Consider the following 26,795-nt stretch of genomic DNA (forward strand, 5'->3'; position numbering starts at 1 on the left):
AAATTCAATATTATATCATGAAACATTTTTTCTTCTTTTTTAAATATTGAAAGTGTGAATGTGACATCTGGGATCGACGGCGGAGGAGAAACTCGACAAAGTAAAAACGGATCCGACAAAAAGGAAAAAAACAAAAAAACACGATGAAAAAAAGGGGGGATATAAGGATATGGCCAAATATACTTTGGATGGAGGGTAGAGGGGAGCATTGATTTTATGTGGGAGGGCAGACACTGGGGACAAGAGGTAGCAGCAGCAATAGCATAGATGGGCGGGCGTGGTGGTGAGGGCTGGTAAATAAAGAAAAAGAAATTTTCACGTCTTTTTTTCTTTTCTTCTTCTCATGTGAACGACACGCAGCAGTATATAAATGATGATGTTAAGACACAAACACACACACACACTCACATGTACAAATATATTTATTATTATATTTAAAATGAAATTTAAAACTCAAGTGAATTTATTTTCTTTTTAGTTTTTTTTTTATTTTGTGTGTATTTTTATTGCTTTTGACAGCCCGGAGTGTGTGTGTGTGTGTTGATGTATGTGTGTGTGTGATTAAATCTCTCCCTCATCTCTTATTATTACAACTTTTTTTTTTGCTCAATCATAAAAAAAGATCAAGCGGAAGAGCCGACCGTCTTTGATTATCTCCATGGAAGAATTTGTCCCGTCTAGTTAGAAAACCAAATTTCCCCCAAAAATCTTTCCTTATTTTGCATTCCTTCTTTCTTTACTTTCGTCTCTCAAAATGTCAAACATGGCGGTCGAGGGAGAACGTCGATCAAACACAGGCAAGTAGACATGTATATAGTGCACGTAAAGTACTGAAACAGTATAGTTATATAGTATAGAATAGTTAGAAATAGTAATCATCGTAGAATGATTGAAAAAACAAAAAAAAAAACGAAAAAATAAATGCCATAACACAAATCATTTATGACGAAGAAACCAACCAAATAAGAAAGAAGAGAGAAAAAAAAATCTTTAGGTGTGTCTGTGGTGGTGGTGGTGGTGGGGTAATTCAATCGAGAAATGTATCATTTGACAACCGATATATAAAAGAAAAGAGGGAAGAAGATACAAGTTTCAGCGGTATAGCACGGACACACATTAAGATAATAAATCAAATCATTATATATCAATAACACACACAACACCCCAGAGAAGGGGAAGAGAGAGAGAGATGTAATGTTGCGTGTAGGATTCTTTTTTTCTTTCTCAACTGGGGGATGGAGGATAGTAGACAACAGCAATGAAAGAAATAGAGAGAAAAGGAAAAAATTCGACAACACGAAGGGCGCAATATAATAACCGTATTTCGTTGTTTATGATTAATGACCGTGTGTGAATGCGTGTCTTGCATGGTAGGGTGTGTGTGTGTAGGTGTGTGCCTTTTTTTATTCGATAGTTATAAATTTTTGTTTTGTTTTCTTAAAATTTCGCGTGTTAGCTGCAATAATCCATCCACTCTTTTTTTTAAATTCATTTCGTAGTCGCTTCGATTACCCTACACACACACACACACACACAGAAACTCGGTGTCTTTTTCTTTTGCATAAGGCACAGGGCTCTAAGTAATCTAGAACCAAAAAAAAACATAACAAAAAATATGTTATCGTTTTTTTCTTAAGGGGGGAATTGTGTTGTTGTAGTCTATCCAATAATTTGATGAGGTTATTTGGGTAGATTTTAGTTTTCCCGTTCAAACACAGACGTGGGGGGGAAGAGAAAAAGAGACAATGAAGAGAAATTTCCCAACAAATCCAAATATATAGAATTAGAGGCAGTGAAAGAAAAAGAAATATATAAAAAAACATACACGAATTAAGGGCAGCAGCAATTTCAGCGAAAAATTAGGGCAGTCATTTTGTTTGTGGGGGTCGATGGGCTCAATATGTTTTGTTTGTTTTCTTTTAGTTTTGTTTCTCTCCAACACTGGAATATTTTTCCATTATTTTTCACATTTTTAATTCGCAGTGTAGAATTATTCAAAAGAAAAAAAAACCATCGAGAAATGCATCAAGGAAAAAAAATGTGGATATGGCGGCGGATTTGTCTCATTTGAATTTCCCCCCTCGAAAAAATTAAATTTCTCCAAATGTTATGCATTTAAATGGCTGCAGTCTGCTCCAATTTTAGCCAAAAAACGGGGTCAACAAAAGAATTGAGGAGACATAACATATCTCTTTGAGGATTAATAACCAAAAATAAAATGGAAAAAAATTATTGACATCCATCGCAATTCCGCACTAAAAATTGATGAAGAAACGGCGTATCACAAATCGTCCAAATATTACTTTTCTCTTGCATAATTCCATTTTTTTTAGAACCTTCCATTTAACAAAAAAAAAAATTCGATTTTTCTTTCTTCTTTGATAACTTCCAGCTTATGAATGAAAAACGCCGCGAATTAGGGAACTCAAAACTGCCATTTGCACTTTGCGTCACACTTCATATTCCGCCGGATACGTTTTGTTCTCTTCACTTGCGCATAAACATCAACACACTTTTTCTTATAACACACAAAAAAAAACAATTCACTGCGTAATTGATGAATGAATCACAATTAAATTAAAAAAAACAGAAAAAAAGTAACAACAAAAAAAAAATGTTATGGCAAAAAAAAAATTTTGAAAAACAAAAAAAAATTTTTTTTTCTTCTCAACTGTTCAATTGTTTTTCATTTTCCCCAATTTTTATATGTTTTCCTCGATTTATTTTTTAAAGTTTTCTTCATTTCACTGAAGCGCACAGCACGATTGACTTTCGGATTTGAGCCGTCTGTTATTAGTAGGAGTTGTAGTAGTAGCAGGTGTGGTGGCGTTAGTGGTCTTATCGTCACTCCTGGACATGTTGTGCACTGCCCGGTGTAAGAGAAGAACACGGCGCCACGAACTGCCTCGCTTCTTCTTCTTATTCTTCTTGGTTCCCGTCTCTTCGCATTGTGCTGGCGTCAACTTCTTGTTCTTGTTCTTCTTCTTCGATGGCGACAGCAACGAGCTGCTGCTGTTACTCAGACTGCACTGCTGGATCGAATCGTCCAGCGTCGTACATTTCACAGGGTCCGCAATCAAATGCGCCTCCTCCACTTTACTCCCGCCGTCTCCGAGGCCGGAATCGTCGTGATCGACAGACACGCCCAGTTGGTAGTAAACTGAAAACTTGGCCGGATCGCAAGTCTGAGTCAGTAGCTCAGAGGCAGGTTCGTCTTGTAGCAGCTCACCAGACAGATCCGCAGTGGAGTCCAGGGCTGAATCGGAACCGACCCTCCGCATTGCCGGTCCATCCGTGGTGACGGCCTGGCCGTCGTCATCACTGGATGGAGCAGTACGAAGGGTCGCTACCCCGTTTTTTGGAACGGTAGTAGTTGCTGTCATCTTCTTCATCGCCTCCTCTTCTTCTTCTTCTTCCACTTCCTGGTGGTGGAAGTAGAGGTCGTCGTCATCCTCGTCCGTCTCGTCTTCCATAAAAGCAACCGAACTGGAAGAGGCAATCAACTGCTGCTGGATCGGTGCCGATTCCAGCCAGAGGCTAACAGCTTTGGTGATGGGTCCAGTTTCCAATTTGGTTGTTGTTGTTGTTGTTGATGGTGGTGGTGCTCCTGTTGTTGCGTCATCCCCGTTGGGGCACTCGTTGGCTATCGGCGTAGGAGATGGAGTTCCAGCGCCAATTCCGGAATCACTGCACAACAAAGGACTCATTTCTTTCGAATTAGGTTCGCTTTCTTCCAGGATGACTGTCCTCCAGAGCTCCAGAGGTTGCAGCATACAAGGCGGATCGCCGGGAGGTGGATCATCGCTTCCGCACAAAACCATGCCTTCCGGCTCGTCGTCTTCGAAGTAAACGTCGGGCGAAGTTTCTTCTTCTCCATTCTTTAGCAGCATTTCTTCATCATCCATCTGAAGGTAAACAAAGTCGTCGGATGATGAAGTTGGCTCTTCATCATCGTCCAGGGAGTCTCGATCGATGGGCCCACTTTCTTCTTCCTGGACATGTTGTTGGCCCATTTTCTTGTCTAGACTATCTTCCTCGATGGAATCCGTCATGCTGCTGCTGCCGCTGCTGTTACCGGTCTCGGATTTGACTTGTTCATCGTTGAGTGGAGGAGAATCACCAGCCGGATGGTCACCCATTTCCGTTTGCTCCGCTTTCACTGGGACGGGCAAGAGTTCAGACAAAAGTTGGGCGGCGAATAAGACGGCGGCATCTGTCGCTTTCAGACTACTCGATTGAAACTCTTCTTCTTCTTCTTTGACTTCTTCTTTGACTTGAGGAGGGATGACAAAAATTGCAGCCGAGCTGCTGGCGGGCGGCTCGTGTAAACTGGGAATTGACGACGGCAGCGTCGACAAAGGGAACGAGGGCGTCGAACAAAAGACGGGTGGCTCCAGCGTCTCTGGAGGATCGGCTAGAGCTGAGGATGACTCGGGTACAAAGGAAATACAATGTTCAGGCGAAGAAATCTGCTCTTCTTCTTCTTCTTCTTCCTGGGCAACTGCAACAACCGGAGGCGGTGAAATTCCATCATCACAGCACTGGCTGCTGCTGCTGCTGCTACTTATTATGTCGGGCACAGGATTCTCTTCGACGGTGGTGGAAGGCGCGTTGGAAGTGGTGGGTAACTCGGGAGAGGTCGATTCCGGCGGTGGCGGCGACAGAACGCCGGAATCGACTAAATGGGATGGGGTGGTGGTGGTTAACAACGGGAGGGCTGGTGGTGTTGGTGTTGGTTCGACTCGACTAGAATGGTGATGCGGATGAACGGCCTCATCAACGAGCAAAACATCACGGGACGACGACTCGGCTGGATCGTTGGCAACAACTAGACTAATACTTGGAGAAGCGGAGGCGGCCGGAATCGTCACTGCCTTCTCCTCCTCCTCCTCTTGTAATTCAACCGTCGCAGCCTCATCCTCGTCTTCCTCGTCTTGGGCCGCTCCGTCATCAGTAACCTGCGCGGAATAAAAATAAATAAAACACACAAGACATTAGTCATCGAATCGGTTGCGCTCGACAGATTTCTTCTCGTGAGCATTCCCATGTCATTCATCATCTTTTTTTATCTTTTTTTTTCGTTTGCTTGTTTGTTGTTGTTGTTGTTGCTGTTGTTGTTTCTTTTATGGTAATCATGGCTACAGGAAAAATAGATGGGGTTAAAATAAAAGAAAAATAGGAAACTAATGAAAAAGAAAAAAAAGAAACTGGGTTCCATCCAATCTAGCTTTCTCCGGTGCTAAAGATAACACGAGCTACATTAAAAGATTGCGTGTGTGTGTGTGTTGTTTTTGTTAGTCGAGCTTGTTGTTTTGTTTTGGAAAATTCGGACAGGAAAATTTTAAAAAAGAAAAAGAGAATGAATGTGACAAATGACTACAGAGACAGAAGGATATTCCGCAAAAAGAAAACATTCTCAAATAATAGTTTGGATAGGCAGTGATCAAAGATAGTACATGCTAGACTTGGCACAATGCTGCAAAGTAGGAGCTCCAGTCCCAAATACACACAAAAGACACAACAAATTGGAAACACACACACACAACAAACTCGCACACACACGTCTCTTATTTGTCTCTTTCACTCTCACTTTCTCTCTCTCTCTCCCCTGTCGCCGCGTTTCAATTTAATTCGTTTCATTTGTCGGTTACTAAAAATACAAGTCGATTTGGCTTAAAAGTCTCTCATCTATTCTGCCTTCCCAGTTGCGGGGAATGACACAAAATGGTTCTAAGGTGCGCGCGCGTGTGTGTGTTTTTGGCGGATTGAATTTTCAATTCGGGACAGAGAGAGAATGAGAGAGAGAGTGAGTGAGGGAGAAATCGCGGATTTGGGAGGTGGGCCAAGTGAGAGAGAGATGTGGACTGTTTGTCGTACCCTGGCTAATGGCTGACTGGCCGGTGGGGGTAGTAGCGATTCCGTACGATCCAGCGGTTCCAGCGTAGTCGTTGTTGTCGTCGCCGGAGTCTTATTCCGCTTCTTGCGCCTCTTCTTCCGTCGACCGGTCGCGCCATTTTCGCCAGCCGAAGGATTGGCCTCCACTTCTCGCCCGTCTTTGAGCTCTTTTGGCGCCACCTTCTCGCTCAAATCGTCGCCGTCCAGCTGCTGCTGCTGCTGCTCCTGCTCCAGTCGAGTCTCATCCGCTTCAACGGCTTTCGACTCGGTCAACTGCACCTCCTCCGGACAGTCGACTGGCGTTGTCGCCATGACTACATCGGCATTGACATCCATGGCTTCCTCCATCTCTTCTTCTTCTTCCTCCTCAAATTGCTCGTACGGATCGGGGTAGTAGCCGTCAATGTCGGGGTAGTAGTAGTAGAGCTGAGCTTTATTCGGATCGCACAGTTGATCCGAGCTGCCGCCGCCTGTTTTGTTTGGTTCATTTGTTTTTGATTAAACTTTTTGGTTTGTGTTCCTAGCCCTCGTTTTCTCTCTTTCTCTCTTTTTCTAATTGGTTCATCACACAGCTCTCGACGTCGACAGGGCAACAACAAGAGTCAGAGAGAGAGAGAGAGAGATAGATAAGATAGTCAAAGGGGGCCGGGGTTGGACCAGGGGAGCCGGAGGGAGGTATAACACGGCAGGTGCTTGATTGAGTGAAGGATTGTTTTATCACACGGGGGGGAAGCAGATTAAGAGAGAGAGAGACAGATGTATACTTTCTTAAATCAAAAGGTGACGGGCGCGTAAATTTGAAATTGGATTTTTAAAAAGGACGACGACGACGACTTTGGAAACTAAAATGGCCAGGGGGACAAAAACATCTTCGTCTCTCAACTACCAGCAGCAACAACAACAACCAACAAAAATACTCTTTGGCGAGATAATAGACAGGCAGCAGCAGCAGATCGGCCGCAACTCCAACCAACCCAAATATTTTAAAAAATTAAAAAAAAAAAGAAGCATTCGTCGTTTGAAATGGCCCATTGTTTTTTAAATTGTACGTTTTTTTCGTCAACTAAAGAATTAAAAAAATAAAGTCCGAAATGTTCCATTAATCCCCAAAAATAGGGAGGGATGGGGGAGAGGGAGGGTATCAAATGTTAAAAATGAAAAATTAAATTCGATTGAAATTAATTAATAAAAATCAAAATGGAGGGTGAATGGAGGAAATAGAAAGGAAGTTGTAACGAGGTCACATTGCACACAAAAACAATTAAAATAAAAGTTGGCAATAATTCAAAAATTACGAATTGTCGGACCATGAAACTTACCGGAAGTGTAGAGGGGTGGTGCCAGGCCGTAGGCGGCGGGGTAAGGATAAACGAATCCGGCGACGGCCATTTTGCGGTGGTGTTGGTGGTGGTGGTGGAGATTATTCTCGTGATGCTGGTGGTGATGCGACATCATCGTCATGTCCATGACGACGGCTGCCGCGGCGGCCGCCGTCGCGGCTCCTCCGCCAGTCTGGGCTTTGGGGTCGATGGCGGGCGAAACCAGCTCACCCTGAGGGGAGGCCGGACCTTGAGATGAGGGACCCGTGCTCTGGCACGGGCTGCTGTTCTCCGATCCAGTCTCACTGCCCGTCATCACCTCCTGGCTGCTGGCCTATCCATTTCAAACGCAATTGTCAGATTTAGACCAAACGTCCCACATTTCATCTTTCGTTTTTTCGTTGTTGTTGTCAAGATGTAAAGAGAGGGAAGCAACGGCCCATAGTCATCCATCAAGGGCCCTATCTCAACTGGCAACAAATTTGAAATAAAAAGATGGCGGGAAAAAATGTCGAGCTATGCAAACTCGTGATATTTCGTGGCTAATGGAAATGAATTGGGGAAAAGACGACGAACAACATCTTCTTCATTCCCTGTCCGCTTTCCAAGTCGGCCCGGAATTTCCGTCCCCTCCCCCGTCTCCCAACGTTCACCTCTCGCCCGTCTCTTTTAATTCCTTCCGTAAAATAAGAAAAACGACCCATTAACGTCAAGTCGCAAAGGGACGAACCAAAATTCTTTTCTTCTTCTCTTTTGGCTTTGGCGCGTGTCTTTCTCCCGTTCGCTTCAAAAACAAAACAAATCTTTCAACCGTCCAATCATCAACGGCGCCGTTTGAATTCCGGCCAATTTTTTTTTTTTTTTTTTTTTGACAACTTTTCCTGAGTGGGCACACGTAGGCAGAGTAGAAAATAGAAAACTTAAAAAAGTCTCAAGTTTAATTTTTGTGTTGGTCGGTGATTTTTCTTACTTGGTAAGATTCGAGTGAATTCCTTCGGCTGCTGGAACTCGTTTCCGGAAGCTGACTGGAACCGAGACCTAGCTCACTTCCGGCTGGATAGCCCAGCGCGTAGTAATAGCCAACCTCTCCGTTGGTACCGTCGGCGGCAGAGCCGGCGCCGTTGGCCCCGGCGGCTCCTCCTCGATACCAATCGATCGTCTGGACGGGCATCGGGACGGGAACGGCTGCCACAAGCGGTCCGCCAGGATAAGTTTGGACCAGCATACTACCGGGATACATGCCGCCGTAGCCGCCATAGAAATCGTACACTGAAAATTTAAAAAAAAAATTTAATTAAATCAATTGAATTTTTCAAAATGAAATTTAGTATTTATGAAATCAACTTAAAAATTAATTAAATTCAATGTGGAACGAGGAAAAGAAAACGGAAGAAACGTGGGAGACGGGCTCAGAATTAAAAAGTACAACCAAGAAAAAAGAAAAGAAAAATTATGGATTCATGAGACAGACGAGAGAAGAAGCTAAAAAGACATTCCAACCGGGCCAGCCCGTCTCTCTCTCTGGCTCCCTTTTCATGTGATATTGACGTGGTCTCTCCTGCTTTTTCCCTGCGTTCTATGAACGGAATGCGCTTGGGCATCACACAAAATCTCATTAGTCCGCCCAGTCACGCTGATTCACGATCGACGGGCCATCACAAATCCTTCGCGCACACACACAAAACAGAGGCCGGAATATGGCGGATGATGTCGTGCTCGTTTTCCTACCCGCTGTCGCTGCTTCGAATAGGAAAAAAAAAGTATCGACTCTTTTCAATGACTTTTCAGATAAGGAGCAACCCAGCAAAAGAAAAATAGGAGCCGATCCTTACAGCGAAAAAAAAAGTTTTTTTTTTTTCTTTTTCTTTTTGAAGAGGCTAGTAGAGAATAGGGGTGAGGTGGAATAGTGGGTGGATGATTGAAAGTTTCTGGAACACGGACAAAACACATTGGTATAGGGTTATGAGTTGGGTGGGGGAATAGGAGAAAAAGAAACAGAAAAAAATAAAAGAGTTTGTGTCTCTCTCTGGCAAACTGCCAAGCAAAAGCCGATTGGACTCTGTCACACATTCAACGACATGTCATAGACTTTAGGGGTGGGGGAGGCCATGAACGTAAAAATAAGATTTGAAAACTCGGCACATCGACGCTGGCGCGGAATAAATATCGAACCCCCCAGAAAAGAAAAGAAAGTGGACTCTTAAGAGAGAATAGACAGTGTCTCTGTTGGCTTTGGTCACCTTTGGGCGTGCCAACAGAACAAAGTGAAAAATGACTTAACAGATGACAAAAGAATATAGTACACAGTCAGTCCCCCCACACCACCAAGCCTCGAACAATTTTCCCGATTGATTAATGGCACTGACGCCATTTCGATTCGAGCCGACGTCACGGCGTCAAGCCGCAGACATCCGCAATCTCAAAAGAAGCCGAAACTCAATAGACGAAGCTAGAAAGAAAAGAAGAAAGAAAAAGAAGAAAGACAAAAAAAATCTTACTGGGAAAACAGACGAGTGGAGTGCCATCGCCGTATGCAGCTTGGAGCGCCGCTCCGGATGCAGCGGCAGCCATCGAGGCGGAATCGCAAGGTGCGGCCGATTCGCCGGCCGTGGAAGAGGCATCGCCCGTCGATCCACTATCGTTGCCTACAAACCAATCAACCAAAGTCGCACACCAAACAATCAATATAAAATGAAATATGCAATTGATTAACACACACAAAAGACACTCCCACCATCCCCCATCCACCCACAGTGGGAGTCTTAAAGATCCCTGGGTACACACACCTATCAACCCCAAAAAGGATGGTATAGGGCGATAGACAAAAAAGAAGGAGCCGTACACTATATCCGCTAAGGATCGTTATCCGAGATTATTGGGCCTATAAGGAGCGCGTGGGGGGGAAAGAGAAGGCGATAGATTTCTCCCTCCGCCGTCGGACTTGATGTTGTCGATCGATCAAGCCAAGGAGAGAGAAAGGGCGGATGGAAATGTGTGCGCAGAAAGTAGAGAATAAAAGCCAGTAGCAGTAGGAGAGGGATAAAGAAAGGAAGGAAGAAGAAGAAGAAGAGCGAAATAGTTACATAAGGATATCGACGACGAGCTAAAGGGACGATTGGTAGAGCGGTGCCAATCGATTTTCTTGTTTTGGGGGGGTTACCCTCGGCTCTAGGGTGCGGCCCTCCGATCCTGCCCAGGAAAAAAACGATATCGACACATTCGATCGTCCAGGAGTCAAATTTTGTTAACACACACACAAAAATAATTCTTGGGAAAATTTAAAAAAGAAAAGAAAAATGCGTGAGGTCAGATCGGTCAGACGTGATGTTCGTTTGCGCGTGTCTGTTCGTGATGTGGCAATCTAATGGGACACCTTTTTACAACAACACAAAAATAAGCCTTTCCTCCCCCCCCCCCCCAGACGTCTATAGCCTTTCCGTGTTAAGAGAGAAGGAGCTCTTCATTGATTATTGATGCGGTTCTAGTTATATAGAAGAGCTAGCACTGGCCCCCTTCTCCCGCCTCGCTACATGTATAAATAACGAGGTAAATCAAGCCGACCAATTTGTATAGTGGGAAGCTAGCGGGAACGAGGAAAAAACCAAAAATAAAAATGGTGAATTTCCTAATAACAAATTATGGAATAGATCGGGTGCCCATAAAAGTGAAACACACACACACAAACAACATCTCTATTTCACGGCGTCAATAGAAAAAGAAGCGCCGCACAGAATACTTTAAAGGTTCATCAAGACGTGGATATCGGTTGTGTTCGGCACCAATAAACAGCGCCAACCGATTCAAACCGGTGAGTTTTTATTTTCCCAACTCGACTAATAAATTCTACTCACTTTTGCCTCTTTTGTTTTCTGTGGGAGGGTTTTTTTATCATCATCATCATCATCGATATTCTCTCCATAGCACAGTATGGAAGAGAGTTAACGTTTTTATTTCGGATGTTGTAAAGATAAAAGCGGCCGGCGCTCCTGGGTTTCGTTAAAATCGGCGGATTAGGAAGGACGATTTGGGTCGGGTTTTCTTGAGTCTCATTAAAAAAAAAACCAAACTGATTACATTTATTTTCATTTAGGACTGAATGAGAGAGAGAGAAGATTAAAAACTAGTACGCACCGGCCCCCCATACAAAAAGAAAATGACTAAAAACTATGAAATTTTGACTATGATATTTTTGTTGGCGATTGCAGACAAGAGATTGGCTGTACGCCCAGGGGTGTGGGTGTGTAGCATCAGCCAGTCAGGTGAAATTCCAATCGAAATCAGCCAAAAAACTGAAAACCTGGAAACGAGACATGTCGTCGCGGTCGCTTGACTTTGATCAATTCCGACAGTTTTGAAAAGAAACAAAACATCCAGAAAAGCCAAAAAAAAAAAAAACGAAACGAAACGTATCAACCCCGTTTGAAAAAGAAAAAAAGTGAATGAAATAAAACAAGAAAAAGAATCCCAAATTGAGCATCCCGCTCGTTTCACGGACGGAACCGGTTCTTTTTTCTTTTTCAATGGCAAAGAAAATAAACCCGAATACTCCCAAGACTGGACACACTGTGGAAACGAGAAATGGAATCAACCAAAATGCAAATGCTGCCAATTTCGACAAGTTCGTTGGCCAGCCGAGCGGCCCTCGAGGTGTGACAGGAGAGTAACCATGGCGACTTGATCGATTCCGCTGCATAAACAAACACGACACACACACAAGACAATCAAGAGGGACTTGTACTACAACAACCAAATAAAAAGCAACTTGCCCAGCGTACGTGTAACAACGCAAGCCCAATTCCCTCCTTCCCCAAAGTCGGCCCAGCACAACCGCCGGGCCAATAGCGGTTCTCCGAAGAGAGACAAAACTTGTGTGTGTGTGTCGTGTGATTTATTAATAGAAAAACCTTAAAGAAACTTGCCTTCACTTTGAATGACACTCCCTATAGTTTACTTGGCCGTCGTAGACGACAAAGTCAGACAACGGCCAGACACGGAGAATAACCAAAAATAAATAGATACTTAACGACTCGTTCTGATTGGTCTTAATTAGGACCCTTTCTGTAGTACTACCTGACTAGGCTTTACTGAGTTAGTCCATCTGGTTTTCTTTTAAAAAAAGGACCATTTTAGACGTTTGTAAGCGACTAGTTTATAGTCGTCATAATATATAAGGTAGCACTTTTTTTCCCCCGCGGTGTTAAGGGCAGACGGCCAAAAAAATGTTGAAACCCACTAGTCACTTGTCTCTGTCTTTCAGTCTGTGTATAAGAATAAGAAGCGTCTTCTATACACTTGACTTGTGTGTCTTTGACATTTCCGGACAGCCCAGTCAAAATACGAAGAAGAAATAAGTTCCTTCATCTTCTGGAAATCGTTAATGTCTCTCTCTCTCTCTCTCTCTTGGTGACTAAAAAAAGAAACAAGATGTTGGAGCGCCACGTTAATGATGATGATGACGGTTTCCAAAACCCCCCCACTACCAGCAGCACCGCCACCTCCACTTACAGCATCCCTTTCGTGACCTCCTCGAAGCCAACGAATAACTACGAAAAAGAATCTAGTTCTTCGTTCCACTCGAAGCTCGTAAACTATAAAAGACCCAGAGCAAACGGTTCGCTTTTTCCAGACTCGGTTTCATTTCCTTCCCTTCCTTCCTCCTTCCCTCCTTATTACCATATTTATGATGGGAGTAGACAAGATCTACTGTGAGATTGGAAATCATGTCTTACATAGAGGGAAGAAAAAAGCCCCCCCTCGTCAAATAATCGTAACGAATTCAAATTAATTTCATTGCGTAAGAGGATCTATACAAGAGTAGTAGTAGGAGGAGGGTTCTTATTTGACTAGTAGTCCCTTTCGATTGGAAAATGTCAATGTGAAATAGTCGCTGGTACTAAACATGTTTTTCAGCATCTTGCAAAGCCATTCTATTCCCTACTTCTCTTTTATATTTCTTGGTCTGGCGCCAAACATTTTCGGAGGTGAGTTGGATCCCTGGCCAACTTCCGATGGTCGTTCATCATGTGGCCCACAAAAAAACATAAAAAAATTGGCATGACGTAAGAGAGAGAGAAAAGGGGGGCACACCATTAAGAAAAATCATAGAGTTATTCTAGTTGGAGTTCCAAAAAGGTCTAGAAATTTACAATTCAACCGTAACACACAAAAGATGGGTTACTTCATGTTTCGACACGTATTTTCTCTTTGTATATACACCCAAAAAAAGATCTAGGGTGAAAATCATAAATAATTGATTAAGCATTTCTGTTCGTTTGAGAAAAATGTGCAAATGAAGTGGGGCACGTATTTCATCCAAGAAATTTTAAAAAGAATAACTTTTTCTAGGCCTTGATGTGTTTGCTTTTCCCCCCTGCCAAGAGTCACAGAGTCCGTTGTAAAAGACACCTAGAGAACGGACGGATCATTAAGGGCCCAGTCCCTCAGCTTCCCCCTCCTCTGCCCATCATCAATATGGACCCCTAGTCACCAGAGCACAGGTCCCTTGTTTCTTTAGACCACTCCGCCTACTTGACGTAATGAGCTTCCGCCAACACACAACTCACTGCCGAGCAGCTAGGACCATTTACTTTTTACACCGACCCCACCCTGTAACGAAACACAATGAGAGAGCTGATCTGGACTGTTTTTAATTCTCGGAAGAAAAAGAACAAACCCCCCTCACTTCTTTAAAAAATAAAATGAAGGAAAATGAAATTCAAGAAGTTGGGAGAACAAAAAATAAAAAAAGGGGGGCCCCCCTCTTTACTACCCCCAAAAACAGACAAACAAAAGAGAAAATAAAACTTAACCGAAACACGTCAAAGGTTTCATATCCCTGCCAAAGGGACTATGGACTCTCTTGGGTTGTTTATTTTTTAAAAAAGAATGGAGAGAAGAGTCTTATCTCTCTCTCGGATCAGTTTCCTTTTTTTATCTCATCGTCTTTGGTCCTTTTCCTTTTTTCGTTAGAGACTCGCTCTGAGCTGCCTTATAAGATGGGAGTCGAATATTGATATAACAGGGCAGCTAGGAGGAGAGAGAGTGTAGGGTCGTCAAGTTGTTTAACGAGACGTGCACTACAAAAACCAGTGGGCAAATATGACAAGACAGGAGGGAGGTGGTTGGTTCTGCTGATTAGAAAGAAATGGGGGGGGGACAACTGACAGACCCCACCTGGCGTGTGTTTCCCCCAGCAAACCGTTAACTTTTTGGTCGAAAAAATGGAAAAATTGATCTCTATGTTCAACCCCCAACGGAAATTTAATTCCACCCTTCCGTCTGTTTTAAAATTAAAATAACTGTGAAATTATTTGATGACGTACCGGTGTATTGAAATGGGTCGGCCGAGTCGCCCTGCGTCAGTGGCGAGACGGGCGATGCGGCGTTGCCGTTGACGCTGTCCTGCTCGCTGCCGCTGTCCGTGTGCGAAGCCGATCCCGCCGACGTGCCACCAGCAGTGGCGGCCGGCGCGCTCGTCGTCGTCGACAGCTTCTTCTTGGCTCCGATCGATCCTTTCTTGAAGAGAACCTCCTGGCGCGGTGTAGAGATTTTCGTGTACTCTTCTGCACAAAACACACAAAAAGAAAAATTCATTAAACCATCACAACAACAACAACAACAAATTAAAAAGTTTGAATCACATCCCCCCCCCCCGTCAGTTAGGAGCCAAAAAGGCGAACAGAGGAATCTCGAAAAACAAACAGAAATTGTTTGTTTTATTTTTCCCGTTCCGAGTGGGAGGGAACCGGTTCGGCATTCCTGAATCAGAAAATTCAGAAACAGAAAAATGACACACACGTAAAATGCCTGCGAGTATTACGGGAGTCTGTTTTGAAAGGCTCTCCAAAGTCAAGTGTAGGTCATCAAAAAAGAGCCTCGATTGTTGCTCCTAACTGCTCCTAGTAGTAGGAGTCTATCGTGTGGCTTTTTTACACACACACTGTTATGCACCAAGTCCATAGAGAACAAACTTTTTTTTGGGGGGAAATAACTCCCGAAAAGAAAAAGAAGAAGGAAGAAAAAGCTATTTTCATACTACACGGGACTCTTGAAGGGAAAAATGTCAGCCCCGATTTGGCAGACGACTCTGTTCCTGCCTCGTAACTTAGTCTCCTCATTTGTGATGTATTATCTCTCCCTTTTCTCTTGTCCTTCAACTTATATTTTTAAAAATCCCCGTCCAACAACAGGAAGCCCCCCAAATTTCGTTTCCCAACCGACGCTGCGATTCATTTCGAAAATGGCGAACAAGTCAATCCGCACGGCCGAGTTTCCATTCCGCCAGACTTGCGTCTACGTTCCGGTTGCCACGTTCCGGAGTCTCGAGAGAGAATCCGCAAAGACAAACGGAGGAAACCGTGGCAAACAAATAAGAAGAGATGGCTGCCGTTTGGTTCTTTTGGGCCGGACATGGACAAAAAAAAAGGAGAAAATGAGCCCCGTCAGCTAAATTGTTATCCCTCAAAACGCTGGGCAAACTGCTGCTGCTGCTGCTGCTGTGTATTCCCGGAGAGAGAGAAAAGAACAGAGTTTATTTTCAGTATATGTCACGGGGGCATGTTGGCTCTTATATAAGGTACACACACACAAGGATCGGCGGGGGGAAAAACACAAAAAAAAACCTCCTAGTATGAAGGAAGAGGCGTCGGCGCCGAAGAGAAAAGAATGTTTTTGTTTTTGCCTTAATTTTTTGTTTTATTTTTTTGTATTTTTAAAAAGGAACGGACTGGAACGCTGCCGGATGAGCAGCTTCAAAAGAGGAAAACGGGGATCCGTCCATCCGTATGTTGTGTTTTCTTCTTTCCCATCCCATTCCCCTCTATTCCTGGCCGGACGCACAGAGGAAAGAAACGCGAGCACATGACGTGTCTGACGTCATTCACTGCGTGTGTGTGCTGGCTGGTGGCTGGTGTGCAAAGGGGATTTCAGAGCGCGTGACTTTGCTACTTCCACCCACTCGACCCACACACTAGACATCCGAAACCCCCCCAGCCGCCCGTCGAGCTTAAACGTAGAAGAAAAAACGGACCTTGTGTGTCCCACCAACGGAATATCTTGAAAACGACATTTCGTCTCGTTTTTTCAATGAACTTTTTAATTCAATTGACCGGATGGCCGGCGGCTATAATGTCATGATCGACGACAAGGTCGATCGATATAGCCACTTCTTCATTTTATTTAATTCAATTCAATCTCGAAATTAAAAACAAAAACAGAAAGGTTTTAATTTCCAATATCAGGAAATTCGACTCGAATTGAAACTCGAGCGAACGAGAACTGGCCCAGCCAGTCGTCCAGCTGGTTCTTCTTCGAGTTTCGTCCGGTCAAGATGAGCGAGTTGCTGGTTCAAGGTTTTTTGTTCAGATTATTTTTCCAGTTTGATTAACTTTGGAGAGAGAGAGAAACCCACGTGATTCTCATATCCTCTGGGCTGCCCGTGGCCTCCACATTTTTTCCGTGGAATCGCGTGTGTGCGCGCGCGCGTCCCAGGCGCCGCCATTTTCTTCGGTGTCTGTGACCCCCATTCGCTTCATTACAAAATTTCAAATTCCCATTCAATTGATCCAGAAAAAAGAGAGAGAAACTGCGCCGTAAATATTCGACAGACTAAACGCGCAGAAAAAACAAACACCACAAACCGTTTGAATTTAATTTTCATTTAGAAAGTTGTGCGGGCGGCACACCTATTCCTGGAACATTCGACCCCAAGGGGAGGAGAGAAAGGGGATCATTGGAAAAGTCAACATTTGCCCCGGTGAGTCTCTCTCTACACCTGTGTCCCCTCTCCCACTGTTGTAGAGTTTGTCAGGAGAAGAAGCCCCTGGAAATGATCAGCTCCCCCCGCCCGTCACCCTGGTAGTCTACCCTCAACACCAAAGTCTTCCTTTCCTTCCGTCCGGTTCAGGGAAGACGGAAGAAAATCAATACACACATCCACTACCCCCCCACTCTCTTTCCTGGACTAGGGGTTATTTTTTTAAAACATGAAAAATGGACTGTACCGTCGTTGAAAATCTTTTTCTCGATGCCGTGCATTTTGCTCAGGCCGGGACCTCCGTGGTGATGGTGGTGGTGGTGGTGATGGTCGCCGTTCGTGTAGCCGTTGGACGAACTGCTGTTCCACGAGTTGGCCCGTCCGTAGCTGCCGTTGTAACCTCCTCCGCCGTTAGCGAACGAGCCTCCGCCGTTGTTGTAGCGCGGCGACGGGCCGTTGTTGCCTCCGCCTCGACGGAATCCGCCGTTGGACGTGGCAGCAGCACTGGAGTTGGAAGAACCTGGAGCCGGCCTGCTGGACGGAGAGTTGTAGCCGTTATTGACATTGTAATAGCCACCGCCTCCGCCGTTTTTGACTGGCGGCTGCTGTGAATTGTTGGCCGGCAGTTTCCAGGCCGGTCCGCCGCGCTGATTATTCTGTTGTTGATGATTGGAGACCATCATGTCGGATTTTGGGAGCTCGCCTTCCTGGCCGGATGCGCCCGAGTTACTGCAATTGTTAACGTCCAAAGGAGAAGACGAAGATGACGAGGTTGTTGTCGAATTGTTGTTGTTGTTCACTGTTGTCGTCACGACGACTGGCGAATCTTGGCGCAAGGCAAACTTTGCTGATTTCTTGTCGTGTTCAACGCAAACAGATTCCTCTCGCTCAGAGTGCAGCACTACGACGTCCACGTTCTGTCCGCCCACCAAACCAGTCGTCAACTCTTCTGGCTGTTGTTGTTGCTGTTGTTGCTGCTGAGTCTCATCGTCTTCCTCCTCAGGACCTGAGGCATCGCCTGTCAAACAACAAAACAAAACAAAAAAAAAAAGAGTTTCAATTAAATTGACAACATCACATCTACATTTCATCAATAGACACCAGACAGACAACACGCGCGTCAATCACAAGTCGTGTTGATTGGGACGTGAGTGGGTGGGTTGCAAATCAAAGGGAGGAGGAGGCGGTGGGTGGGTGGGGTGGGGTGGTAGGGAGAGAAACTTATCGATCCAGCGACTGCGAGAGGATCGGGACGCGCGCAAGTCCTTCAACACGGAACGGAGCAGAAAATCGATGGCCCAACACACAGAAAAAAATAAAAATAAAATGTCGAAGGAAATTCGTCTGACGATGGCCATTTTTTTGTTTGCTATCCATGTGGGAGTGAGGGGGTGGTGGTGGAAGAAGGAGGAGGGAGGCTGTGTTGTATAATATTCGAATCCATCAAATGCTTCGCTCTCTTCACAGATTCCTCGGAAATGTCTTGAATTCAGATCGTGATATAACAAATAATAATAAAAAAAACAACCCAAAAGAAAATATCGCGTGACCCGGAGCCCACCACTGTACTTCATTTCCCGTGTCTACTAATAATAATAATTTTAAGACTTTCTATGTCACTTTCACTAGACAGCTTTTTTAGTTGGTAATACCTGGAAATTTCTGGGGTATAAAAACAATGCGATATCTTTTTTCAATGTCTAGTCAGAGAATTGGACCGCCAGTATTTATACCGATTGGCAGACTCTGGGTAAAAGAGTTCAAACTCGCCGAAACAAAACTGTTAATGGATTGTTTGTGAACCCGCTTTCATTGCTGCCCCTTTTTTAACTTTAAGGAAGAAAAAAAGGAAGGAAGGAAAGAGAAAAATAAAATTGTATATCCCGTCACTGATAAGAGTAGAGAGATAGAAGAAAGAAAGAAAGATCCCATCCAACCTTCCTTCTCTCTCTCTCTCTCGTTTGGAGTCTTTTGCTATTTTAAGACGCTGGATGTTTTTGAAGCTCCAGTGTGTGTGCAAAGCTTGGAGAAAAACACCCAAAAAATCTGAAGGTATGGTGCCTGTTTCTTTCCTCCCCCCACCAACAGACTCTCCACGTCTTTTTCTATTAGATAGCGGAATGGTCGGACCCGACGGACCTGTGCTCCACACCAGCAATTCTTCAGCAGCGTCAAGTGACTTTTGATCCATTTTTAGTTTTCTCTCTCTATCGCTCCCTATATAAGAGATGATGTGCTGGTAAATGACGAGGACGGACGGAATCAAGTCAATCTGCAGACACAAGACACAGGCGCGCGCACAGCTCGGGAGACAATCAAGCACGACAACATCTTTTTTTCTCTCTTTGATTAACTCGACGGGCCAGCGCACGTCATCGAGTCTCTCTCGTTAAGGAGGGGGGCCCAACCGATGGAGCAGAGGGGAATGGAAATCCATCCGGTTGACATGAATCTATAGACACACACACACAACTGTACATATGAAGGGGAGAGGAAATAACAAGGGGGGGGCTGCAATAGAAGCAGCAGCTGGAAGAGCAGGAGCGAATCTAACGAAAAAATATGGCAGTTGCATGTGAAATGAAAATCTTTTCTAGAACTTTGACAAACAAATCAAATAACAATTTTTCGAGAGAGAGATTCAACTTGCCTAGCGAGAGCCGCCTCCATTTGGTGCGCCTCGTACGGGTCTTGTTGCCCATCGGTTGTGTAGGTTTAGAGGGGTGATCTCTTCTTGTCTTGGGGTGTGTATATCTTCTTCTTCTTCTTTCCTCCGGTTAGGTCTTTAAATCAATCAAGACTTTCTTTTTCTCTTTTTCTCTCAGCTCTCTCTCTCTCGGGTCTTTCGATTATTTTTTTTGTTTTATTCCTCCGCCTCTCTTCTTCTTCGCTGTGTGTCCGGAGGAGAGAATTAACTACAAGATGTAGTCGTGTGTTCTTTGGCCGCCGGTTAACAACCGAACAAGAACCACCAGAAAATGTGGTCAAATTTTCGTTTCGGTTTTCCAGCACAGTTGTCCTCTGCAATAATCAATTGAATAATTGTTTCGGTTCAAAAAGTTCAAATGTCAAATTTGTTTCGCCGGGGCACTGATACAAGTCTGTAAAAATGAACTTGACACTTTTTGAATAGAGACACATAGGCAGTGCACGAATGAATTCAAAAAACAAAACAAAAAAAACAACAACTGGATGTTATGTAAGAACCGAGAGGGGGGCTCCTCCTCCACTCAGTCTGTCTCTGTGTGTATGAGCGTGAGCGTGTGTGTACACGAACCAACTAAATAACAAGCCACACAGCTTTGCGACTTCACTAGTCCATGTCGGACAGTCTTCTGAGCTCTGAGCCGACGGGCGAGCTCATAGTCATGGGACCCAACGAAACCCCTGGCACACACACACACAGGGAGTGAGGGGTGGGCCGAAAAAACCGTTCCAGAGCACACAAAAAGAGGAGCCCCCAGAAGCGAAAAAGAAGAAATAGTCAAAAAAAATAAAAAAAATAAAAAAGAAAAGAAAAAGAATAGGAAATAAAAGATTATTATATATACGCGTACAAGGTGGATGTGAAGGAGAGTGGGAGGTGGCTTCACGTGGTCAAGTCACGCCCACCGTGAACTTCAAAGGCGACACTAGACTCCTCCCTTCTATTTCGGCTGCAGCTCCCACTTCTTCTCTACTACTCCAAGTCATGTGATGGGGGGCTCTTTGACGTCATCATCGATCTCCTCTTCTTCTTCTTCTGCTCGTGGACAACTCACAGTTCCTTCTTCCAGCCTCCTGGCAGTCTTATTTTCTGTCAATGTAGTGTATAGTGCACCTTTTTTTGAACTGGGAAAAAGAAAAGAAAAAAAGGTTATTTTTCATTTTATATTTAAAAGAGAGGAAAAAATCCCAGCGGCCACGTGGTTAGTTACGTTTATCAGTCACGAGTTGGATGCGGCCAGAGTCTACAGGGATTTACAGGATTGCACCACGGCTGCCAAATACCCCGAAAAAAAGGATCGCCATATACTTTTTCTTTCTTTAGCACCAATTGAAACCAATCCTTTTCGAAATAATTGCATAATTTCTAAAAATGCACCCTAATGAGAAAGTTTCACTTTTGATCTCATCTCCAATGGAAATCAAAAGAGGATCGACAATTAACCAAAATAAAAAAACAAAAGGATCTTACGTAAGTAGGAGCTGCTTACGTAAGTTCATTTAATTTTTCTCTCAGCTCCTACTGCGTTTCTATTTAGTCTAGGAATCAAAGAGGATCGACAGTTAACCCAAAAGGAGAGAAGAAAAAAAAGGACCTTACGTAAGCAGGAGCGGCTCCTACTGCGTTTCTATAGATCCTGGAAAGTCGATTCTAGCGTGCGCAACGGCGGACGAGGGTGGAGGACGACTCCAATGTAATCGAAAGTAACAAAACAAGGAAAAAGGAAAAACAAAAATGACGTGGAACCCTATCGTCAGCACAGAGTACAGTATATAGTTGTGATCCTTAAAATGCTAGTTATTTTCCAACCGAAACGGGCAACAACAACAACTCGTCTCTCTCTGGCTCGTGACTTCTTTTCATGTGTGTGTGCCAGTTTGCGTGATATCAGGCAAACTGGCAGCTCAGAAAATTGAACGTGGACAGGAATCCCATTCCATTCCAGCCAGAGAGGTAGAGAGGGGGTTGGGAGGAGATTACGTCGCCATTCAGTTGATTTTGGTTGGTAACTAAAAAAAGAAAAAATTATGGCAGATTATTATGTTTTGTTTTCCCCCCTTTGCAAGATCAATCTCCAGCTGCTCTTATTTCGTCTGCTATAGTGAATTTGCGCATCTTCCCAACTCCTGCGATCCATCACCGGGGGTTGGCGAAATCTTTGCTACTTTCGTCCCAATCATTTGTTTCTAGAAGAAATAATATTACACGTGAGAAACGTACCCCACAACCCCCCCAAAAAACTCATTCCCTTTCTATTTTTTAGCAATTTTTCGGGTTGTTGTTGACAGAATGTTGGGAAAAAATGTTCTCGATTCTTCCAGAGAGATGGAAAACACTCGTGTTCCAGGAAAAAAAACTTGGCAGAGAGGCAATAAATATAGTCGGTGATGACGATATTATTAGAAAAAATTCTAAACAATGTGCAGTATGTTGCAGACGAAGAAGAGAAAAAGACGACCCCTAAGAGCGAGGTGAGCGTGACGAACGACGACACTCTGAAGTCTGAAACAAAAGTCCACACACGACCCGTCAGAGAGGAGAGTAGAATGAGAGAAAAGTCTTTAAGTTTCGCCGCAGACAAACGTCAAAAAAAACCTTACACCCGATGGGCAGATGAGACCCATTTTCAAGGGGGCCGGGGCACTTGAGCAGAGAGTCTGAAAGGTGAATTCGACTCCTCAACAACATTTCCCTGAGCTGCTCCTCCTTGGGTGAGTTTCTTTTCCTGCTCTCAAGTGTCGGATTCGCCATCCGAGAATCCCGTTGGTCCTTCTCTCCCGCGCTGATGTGTCAGAAATCTCCATCACTCAATTTAAAAATGGAATAAATAATTCCGAAAAACGAAATACAAATAATTCAATAAGAGACGAGAGAGAGAAAGAAAAAGATTTTTCATTGGTGGCGAGACACGAGGAGTTCATTAGTCGAGAAGAAAGAAGAAGAATAAAGATCCGATTGCATCCCATCATGTGGAAGACATTGTGACTGTGCACCTCTCCATGCTGGATGGGTTAGCCCCTGACGGCTCATTTGGGAGCAGTACACCACCACACACACTGAAGGGGTCCCCCCCCCCCCATTATTATCGAGACCTTGTTGGAACCAGTGTTTTGCGGCTCCTGGCCAGGGCCTGGGCCGGGCCAGAAGCCAAAACGACACGGCATTTTCTAGAAAAGCAAAGAGCAATAAACGTAAATTGACTCGCAAAAGAGGGTTTCTGTTTTCAAAAAGGGACCGACGACCCCTCTGCTCTTTAGCCCCCAACGATGAGAGTCCCTACCGTCTCAAAAAATCTTTTTTGGGAAAATTGCGATCCAAAATATGGAAGGTTTTCTAAGTAGGAAAAAGACAAAAAGAATTAAAAACTTGTCATACGCCCCCTTGTTCCCAATTCCACACAAACCTTGCAGAGCGATTCTTTTGCTGCTGCTGTGCCATTGCGGGCGCGCGAGAGGTGCCAAAAAAGTCAAATTCCCCCACGGTCACGACACGTGATTGCAACGCAGAGGATCTCTCTTTCTCCCGCGGGATACTGCAGGGAATTTTTTGTTATTTACTTCAGTACGGAAGAAATAACAAAAATCTCGGTGGAGATTATTTTTAAAAGTAGATCGACACTCATTACACACGCACAGAATTACGATTCTTTTTTCTTGGGTCCGAATCGAGGTTGTGGTGTGTACGACTTACATAACGGGTCGCCATGGCAACAGAGATACACACAACCTGCTCTCCACGCTGTAAAAAGAAAGAAATAAGGACTTAAAACCACTACGTATATATAATAACCATAATTTCAAATGAGGGGGGGACATGTCTATATAGATAGAAGAAGAAGAAAAAACCGGTCTAGTAGAGAAAAAGTCCCTTTTGGGCAAAAGATAAAAGACGAATGGGCTTTTTGGTCTATGAACCAAAAAGGAGGAGGGTGGTGGTGGTACTGCTGGCCCCCACAGTCATATTTTTTCCCCAGAAAAATCTAAAGGGACTGTAGAGATTCATCAACACCACCCTCGACAGCCCAACACACAAAAATGGGAAGAGACTTGACGTGACCGTTGGGGTCCATCATATGATAACCTCCGATGGACGGCCACTGAAAAAAAAACACACACACATTTTTTTTTTTCTTTTTCGTTAAGAAAATAAAAAAGATTATAATATGCTACCGCCTCTCGGGATGTACATTTTTAGCTCTCGTTACATCACCAGTAGCCCCACGCAAATTCAAACTGATCGGATGGTCTAAACGCCGGGTGAGTGATGGATGGATGTGTGTGACTACTGCACTGGCATAAACTCAACAAGCCAGAATAAACTTTTCCTTACAAATTATGTCGTGTCATTTCGGTTCTTTTCTTTATAATAAAAACCTTCAGGATGTAGCAGAAAGAAAAAGCTCCGGGGAAGGTGAAAAAATTGCGACATTTTGGTCGTAATAAAAATATTGCAATACCTGCCCTCGAGTAAAACGAAAAAGAAACAAGTAGACATTTTTCAAGACGTAATAATGCACGCACCCGTGTAAACTGTAAACAGCTGTTTTTTTCCCCTAGCAGAAGGATTTTTGTACAAACAAAAATAAAAAAGATGGCCTCCACTACCACACAACCTCCTCTTCTCCCAGTGTCGGGATGCCGCAACAATTTTCATAACTTGTTTTTCTTTTTTCACGTCTTAAAAAAAAAACATCTAATATATACAACAACAACAACAATAACCTATTGCCGTATAAAGACACACACACACACACGGCCAGGATGACCTTCAACGATTTCGCCTTGGCTTTTTCCTGAACCATTTTTCGAGTGAAAATTTAAAGAAGAAAAACTGAAGCGACTGTCTGTCTGGAATTGAATCTAAAAAGCAAAATAACAAGCGGCAGCTAGAGAACAAAAAGGGAAAAAAATGAGAGGGGGCCATCGAGGCCATCTTGATTCTTTTTCCGTGGTGGGACGAGATGTTAGTTACGTCTACACACTTTTGTGCTTTTTCTTTTTTCGATCCCGCGTTCGAAATAAAAAAGAAGAAGCTGGAAATAGCGTGCACGCTGCCAAGTTGTCTGATGGGCTTTTCAAAAAGACAAGTTGGTAGTATTATTATTAAAGCCCATCTCTCTTTACATTTCCTTGTGACCTTTTACTTAAAAATTTTAAAAATACCTGAACAAAAACGGTTGGTGGTGTCCCGAAATAAAAATGGCTACTTGCAATTGCCGATCAGCTGATGGCCTTTGAAAAATACACTTTTGGCGAAAACCTTTTTGATCTCGAGAATATTTAGCAGCACAGACAAATAGTTGACAGTCTGAGCATGTGAACATTTTGGTCGATACACACGACACATTTCGGTTGAGTAAAAGATAAAAATAATACCTCTAACACAGCTAGCTACCCCATCGAGCACGTGCTCATCTCATACGCCCCAGAGAGAGAAACTCTTGTGTTGCACACCGGGGGGAAAAAACATTTTTTCGTGGCGGGGTGAAAGTCTGGCAAATCGAAACACAAAAAGTGAGACAACTCACCGTTAAGGTGGAATTAATTGATGATCCTGTTCACACGATTTCCTTGGCATCAAAGCAGGTGGTGGTGCCAGTTTCAACTTTTCAGGTTCAGGCGAATAAATCGAAACGAGATGTTAATGTAAATGTTCGTATGTGTCTTGACTATCGCCGGCGACCAGACGATCAGAAGGCCAATCATGGACTATATCACATGGTCATGAAGTCAAAAAGCCGGGCGCCACAGTTACAGTTTTCGGCCGCCAGGCGTCCTCTTATCAACTCGCGCGCGCGTGTGTGTCTAGGGTAAAAGAAAGAAATTGAATTATCATTCATCCGATTATTTTTTTTTTAAATAAAAACACCATTGAACTAGTTTGCATTTCCCAATTAAATGAGCAGCATTTCTCCACGCTGTTTGAATAAAGTTCAACCGTCTGACACGATTTTAAAAAATTTTAAAACCCATCTAAATAATAAAACAAATGAGCGGTGTCACAACTGTCATCGGAGATGTCGGGCTTTGGGGGGAATAGAAAAGAAAAAAAAAAGTGCCTACGTGATATGGCAAACGTAAATGCTGAGAGTGGCCACCAGAGGCGTGTGTATTGCTCGTTATCACATTTTCAATGACGTCTCTACTCGCTACTCTACTATACGGTCGGATTGCACCGACGAGTCTCAATAGGAACTCCCCATGTGGGAGCCATAAAAGCCATAGTACTATATCCCAAGTTAAATAAATGTTAAAAAGAAAAAAAAGAAAAAGAACCGATTGGTAGTACCAGGTATGGCAAACATGGTAAGAGTGTGCAGAGAACGAAAGAAAAGAATATGAACAACGATATTGTAAAAAGGATTTAGTGGACTTTTGCCTTTTTCAAAAAATAATCTCGTGAAAGAATAAACTGCAGGTTTTTCCCGCTACACACTCAAGTAAGGGTCGTGTTTAAATGCACTATCGTTCAAACATGGGGCGATGATGGTGCAACAATATCGTCCCAAGTGCCAAAGTTTACCCAAACAGTGTCGTCGTTTTGTGTGTTATTTTAAAAGCAACCACCGAAATAAATCTACAGGCACATCAGGTCGTTCTATAGCTGGGGTGATACTGATAATCCTTAATTCATTGGAGATTATTTTTCACGTGTTTTCCCAAATTTTCAATCTGTTTAAATATTCGAAAACCAAAATTCCATTCGTCTCAGTTGATTACCAATTTTTCGCTTCATCATCAAACTGAATTGGCTATCGTAATTTAAAAAAAAAAGAAAATGGATGGGATATGATGATAGACGAGCCGAGCTAAACGAGGACTCTCAGCTGTTTCCTTTAACTGGAGGGGAATGGGTACGCATTGCCGGCGATGGTGCAATCGTGCCGAAAAATGTTTTCCCAAACTTTGCGTTCGTGCAGCCGCGCCGACCGGCCCCTCTCATAAAAGGGCCCACGGGGCTATCGGCAAATCGATTCACAACCACATCACAAAAATAAAACAGGAAAAGAAAAAAAACACATGATCAAAAATTCCAAACGGCAACGATGCAATCTATATTCAGATTTGTTTAGTAAATGAATTAAAGTTTCAACCAACGTCCACGAATCACGTAATAATAA

The 26,795-nt window shown here is 43.7% G+C and overlaps 1 protein-coding gene across 3 annotated transcripts; it reads right to left on the reverse strand.

Moving 5' to 3' along the window:
• Positions 1-922: 922 nt before the first annotated feature.
• Positions 923-25,392, reverse strand: LOC124201851. Of its 3 annotated transcripts, none has more exons than XM_046598100.1 (10): positions 25,203-25,392; positions 20,526-20,799; positions 19,619-19,989; positions 17,216-17,986; positions 14,537-14,776; positions 9,713-9,859; positions 8,185-8,483; positions 7,215-7,548; positions 5,878-6,365; positions 923-4,958 (listed from the first exon to the last, which is right to left on the reverse strand). In XM_046598100.1, the coding sequence occupies exons 3-10, from the start codon at positions 19,668-19,670 to the stop codon at positions 2,745-2,747; spliced, it is 4,545 nt and encodes a 1,514-aa protein (XP_046454056.1). In that variant the 5' UTR covers positions 19,671-19,989; positions 20,526-20,799; positions 25,203-25,392; the 3' UTR covers positions 923-2,744. The 3 variants fall into 3 exon arrangements, with proteins under 3 accessions (XP_046454056.1, XP_046454057.1, XP_046454058.1); XM_046598101.1 differs by lacking the exon at positions 25,203-25,392 and adding an exon at positions 21,275-21,684; XM_046598102.1 differs by lacking the exon at positions 9,713-9,859.
• Positions 25,393-26,795: the final 1,403 nt, after the last annotated feature.

The sequence above is a fragment of the Daphnia pulex genome, chromosome 9, assembly GCF_021134715.1.
Source record: "Daphnia pulex isolate KAP4 chromosome 9, ASM2113471v1".
NCBI classification, from domain to species: Eukaryota; Metazoa; Arthropoda; class Branchiopoda; order Diplostraca; family Daphniidae; genus Daphnia; species Daphnia pulex.

Coding starts and splice junctions, on each gene's coding strand:
- LOC124201851 (XM_046598100.1), bottom strand. CDS start 19,670: ATGGGCAACAAGACCCGTACGAGGCGCACCAAATGGAGGCGGCTCTCG. Junction 17,987..19,618: donor ATGGAGGCGGCTCTCGCTAG/GCAAGTTGAATC, acceptor GTTGTTTGACAG/GCGATGCCTCAGGTCCTGAG. Junction 8,484..9,712: donor TCCACTCGTCTGTTTTCCCA/GTAAGATTTTTT, acceptor TTAAATTTTCAG/TGTACGATTTCTATGGCGGC.